This window comes from Mandrillus leucophaeus, unplaced genomic scaffold (assembly GCF_000951045.1).
Source record: "Mandrillus leucophaeus isolate KB7577 unplaced genomic scaffold, Mleu.le_1.0 Scaffold112, whole genome shotgun sequence".
Lineage (NCBI taxonomy): Eukaryota > Metazoa > Chordata > Mammalia > Primates > Cercopithecidae > Mandrillus > Mandrillus leucophaeus.
Window position 1 is genome coordinate 768,880 of NW_012099432.1, and position 4,712 is coordinate 773,591.

General features: G+C 56.0%; 1 protein-coding gene across 2 annotated transcripts in view; it reads right to left on the reverse strand.

Annotated features, from left to right (window-relative positions):
* The window catches only part of TYK2 (tyrosine kinase 2), a 43,883-nt gene that overhangs the window by 12,009 nt on the left and 27,162 nt on the right, over positions 1 to 4,712 (reverse strand). For both annotated transcript variants that reach the window (XM_011994450.1, XM_011994453.1), the window contains 5 exons: positions 3,559 to 3,656; positions 3,089 to 3,281; positions 2,611 to 2,729; positions 2,008 to 2,180; positions 1,548 to 1,665 (listed from right to left, as the gene is read on the reverse strand). In XM_011994450.1, coding sequence (XP_011849840.1) covers positions 1,548 to 1,665; positions 2,008 to 2,180; positions 2,611 to 2,729; positions 3,089 to 3,281; positions 3,559 to 3,656 — 701 coding nt within the window. The remainder of the gene's footprint in view (positions 1 to 1,547; positions 1,666 to 2,007; positions 2,181 to 2,610; positions 2,730 to 3,088; positions 3,282 to 3,558; positions 3,657 to 4,712) is intronic.

The following is a 4,712-nucleotide window of genomic DNA, read 5'->3' on the forward strand; positions in this document are numbered from 1 at the left end:
ATTAGCCGGCCGTGGTGGCAGGCGCCTGTAGGCCCAGCTACTCAGGAGGCTGAGGCAGGAGAATGGCGTGAACCCGGGAGACGGAGCTTGCAGTGAGCCGAGATCGCGCCACTGCACTCGAGCCTGGGCGACAGAGCAACTCCGTCTAAAAAAAAAAGAAAAAAAAGAAGATGCAAGGTCTCACTACATTGCCCAGGCTGGTCTCGAACTCCTGGGTTCAAGCGGTGCTCTCGCCCCCGAGCTCCCAGTGTTGGGATTACAGCAGTGAGCCACCGCACTAGCCTTTTTATTCTCACAAAAGCACTTTGGAATAAGCCCCTAACACACCCTTGGCTCCTCCCCCAAAGTCAGGGCTGGCCAATCCCTGTGGCCCATGACTACGCATTGATAGACCTGGGAGTGCACACATGAACCAAGCTGGACCAATCAGACCAAGTCCTGAGAATTAAGCAGAAAAAAGGACCACTAGGACCCTGAGCCAGAGGTATGGGTTCCCTGAGGGCTAGGGGGCACTATTACCACCACACAGAGAGAAACCTTGCCTGACAGATGATACCACAAAGAACAGTAGATCCGAGAGATGGAGAACAGGATTCCTGATGAGATCCGAGGGTCCAGGATGAAGTCCCTGGCTCCCCCATCCATGAAGTTTGCAAATAGCAGAATTAATTGTTCCTATTTTGCCTGCCTCCGTTTGAGGGTTTCTGTCACAATTTGTGGCTCCCTGCACTGTAGGTGGGCCATTTTACAGATCAGTACTGTGAGCTCTTGTGGGTGAGTACTGGCAAGAGTGAGGAGCCGGGATGTGAACGCATGCTTTTCAATTTTTTTCTTTTAATGGAGTTTCACATTTGTTGCCCAGGCTGGAGTGCCGTGGTGCGGTCTCGGCTCACTACAACCTCTGCCTCCTGGGTTCAAGTTATTCTCCTGCCTCAGCCTTCCTAGTAGCTGGGATTACAGGTGCCCGCCACCACGCCCGGCTAATTTTTGTATTTTTAGTAAAGACGGGCTTTCACCATATTGGCCAGGCTGGTCTCAAACTACTTACCTCAAGTGATCCGCCCTCCTTGGCCTCCCAACAGGCTGTGATTACAGGCGTGAGCAACCACGCTTGGCAGGGTTTTTTTTTTGTTGTTTTGTTTTTTAACACTTGCCATGGACTTGCATGTCTTTTTTTTTTTTTTTTTTTTTTGTCTCCCTCTTGTCACCCAGGCTGGAGTGCGGTGGCACGATCTCGGGCTCACTGTAACCTCCGTCTCCGGGTTCAAGCGATTCTCCTGCCTCAGCCTCTCAAGTAGCAGGAATTACAGGCACACACCACCATGCCTAGCTAATTTTTTTTTTTTTTTTTTTTTTTGTATTTTTAGTAGAGACGGGGTTTCACCATGATGGCCAAGCTGGTTTTGAACTCCTGACCTCAAGTGATCCGCCCGTCTCGGCCTCCCAAAGTGCTAGATTACAGATGTGAGCCACAGCGCCCTACCTAACTACATGGTTTTCTAATTGCTCTAGCAAACTCCCGGTGGGGCTGCGGGCCTGGCTCTCACCGTGGGGGGGCTCTGGCTGGAGTCACAGTGCGTCAGCAGCTCATACAGGGTCACCCCGAAGGACCAGACATCGGACGCATAGTAGAACTTATACTCTTTCAGGCACTCTGGGGCATACCTAGGGGAAGGGGGTCACTCAGGCCTCGGGGGGCTGCACTGAGGGTTTGGGGATCAGACCAGGCTGAAGCCCTCACCTGAGACTGAAGGACCCTCTGGGCTCAGTTGGGACCCACCCTAAAGAGCGCAGCCTGAGCGGGGTGAGGCGTTCATTGGCTAGGCCGGGTTAACCCTGCTCACCAGGCCAAGCCGCACTCTATACACAGCCCCTTGCCTCCATAGGCCCCACCCCCGCACGCACTTCACCGAGACCAAGCCGTCATGAGACTCAGCATCCGTCTACTCCACCCTGCCTGTTCCAAGTGACCCCAGCACCCCCTCAGACTGCACCCCGCCTGGTCACCAGAACACGGGGCTGTCCCCATCCTCGCGCACGCGGTAGTACTCGTGGCCTTCGGGCACGGCCTTGGCTAGGCCAAAGTCCCCGATCTTGACCAGCTTGTCGTTGTCCAGCAGCACGTTGCGCGCGGCTAGGTCTCGGTGGATGTAGTGCTGCGCGTGCAGATAGGCCATGCCCTGGGGGCGGGGCAGGGCTCGTCAGTTTCAACAGGGCGGGGTTCGGCCGGGGTCGACCGCAGGACCAGAGCAGCCAGCAAGGCTGGGGCACAGTCAGGTCAGGCCTGTGGCTACCCGGCCGCTGGAGAGGGCCGGATGGCACGTGGCACCAAGCAAAAGGAGGTTAAGCCAGAGAGCAGGGACGGGGTTAGACTAGCAACGCTGGGCAGGAGGGCGAGTTGGGAGGGGCCAAGCCTGCAGTGCGTGGTCCCTTGGGGGAGGGGGTGTGGCCAAGCGAGCCGACCAATTCGGAGGCACCAGCGCAAGGACAAGAGGGCCTGGGCAAATAAGCAGGGGCGGAGCGTGAGAGCAGACTGCATCGGACAGCTGAGGCCAGCCCAAGCTGAAGAGGAAGGGGCAAGCTCCGGAAGCAGGGGCGGGGCCGACCCACCTCGCAGATCTGCTGGGCGAAGAGCAGCAGCTGGGCCAGCCCGACGCTGTGCCGGGGCAGGTAGTCTCGGAGGCTGCCCAGGGGCACGTACTCCATGACCAGCTGCAGCGACTTCTCGCCTGCCGCGGAGAGGGGCGGCCCCCGTGGGGGGCGATAAAGGGCGGGCCGGGGATCGCCTACCCTGAGCCCAGCAGAGCCCCTCCAATGTCGGGAGGGAAGGCCAAGACCCGCGCACAGAACCCCATTCTCACTTGAGGGAGCTGCTGGTGGCTCCCGTCCATCCTGGCCCCAGCAGGTAGCACCGCCCAGATAGGAAGGAGGCAGCCTGACCACGCTCACCCAGCTGCCAAGAATCGCGTTCTGCAGCCTGGGGTTGAGTCTCTAATTGGCTAGGCCAGACTGGCCCCGCCTACAAGGCCACACCCCCCGCTCTAATCACGCCCCCTCGAGTATCTAAGGCTCGCCGGGTCCCGCCCACCTTGGTCCTCGCAGCAGCCCTTGTACTTGACGATGTGCTCGTGATAGAGCGTGCGCAGAATCTCAATCTCCTGCTTCCAGCCCGAGCGGTGCTGGGGGCCGCAGTCTGCCTTAAGGGCTTTCACCGCCACCATCTCGCCAGTGCCGTCGTTGGTCGGATCGTAGCAGTACAAACTGACCTTGCCGAAGTGACCCTGGTCGGGAGCGCACCAGGGTCAGCTCCATCTCCCCAATCCCTGCACCACTCCCCAACCCCCGATTTCCCAGGCCACTCCTCCAGGCAGATGCTTTCGGAATACCCCAGGCCCAGCCCACTCCGCGCTATTAAGACTCCCTGGCACCTAGACCTCCCTCAAAGCAGAGGGTCTCACCCACATCTCCTGAGAATCACCTTAGGCAGGTATTTATCCTCAACCCCCAAACTCCTCCCCGACCAGGTGGGCCTTTTAGCAGCCCGGGCCCCACCCTCACCTCGCCCAGATCTCGGATCTTTTTCAAATAGCGCTTGTGGAAAACCGTAGGGTCTGACGCCGATGAGTCCGGGTTCACAATCAAGACATCAGCAAGATCTGGAAGAGCTGCGGTGGGTAAAGGCCTGACCCCGATCCTTTCCCCAGCAGGCACACACTTGGGAGTCACAAAGCCAGCCACAGCTACCCCAGGATCTGATCCCAGAGGTAAGAAAACTTTTTCCTGCAACAGCTGAATCCACTGACTGTCCAAAATGATGCAGAGTTGGCTGCATCAACACTGACACCTGTTTGGGAGGCCGAGGCGGGAGGATCACTTGAGCCCATCTCCACAAAAAAGCCTGGACAACATGGTGAAACCCCATCTCCACAAAAAAGTTAAAAAAAAAAAAAAAATTAGCCAGGTGTGGCGGGGGGCGTGCCTGTGGTCCCAGCTACTCAGGAGGCTGAGGTAGGAGGATTGTTTGAGCCCAGGAGTTTTGAGGCTGCAGTGAATCTGGGTCACAGAGAGAGGCTGTCTCTTAAAAAAAAAAAAAAGAAAGAAAAAGAAAAAACAGAAAAACCTGACATCTGGAAGTTCTGAGATTGGATAGAAGGCACAGATATTTCATAGCGAAAAAAGAAAAACTGGTCAGGTGTGGTGGCTCACACCTGTAATTCCAGCACTTTGGGAGGCTGAGGCAGGAGGATCCCTAGAGCTCAGGAGTTCCAGGCTGCAGTGAGCCATGATCGTGTCTGTGAATAGCCACCACACTCCTACCTGGACAACACAGCAAGACCTAGTCTTTAAAACAAAAAAAGAGAAAGAAAAATGTGATATGACCAGTTGAAAATGGCATATTAGGCCGGGCATGGTGGCTCATGCCTGTAATCCCAGCACTTTGGGAGGCTGAGGAGGGTGGATCACGTGAGGTCAGGAGTTTGAGACCAGCCTAGCCAACATAGTGAAACCCCGTCTCTACTAAAAATACAAAAATTAGCTGGACATGGTGGCGGACGCCTGTAATCCCAGCTACTCGGGAGGCTGAGGCAAGAGAATTGCTCAACCCGGGAGGCGGAAGTTGCAGTGGACCAAGATCACACCATTGCACTCCAGCCTCGGCAACAAGAGCAAAACTCCATCTAAAAAAAAAAAAAAAAAAAAAAAAAAAAAAA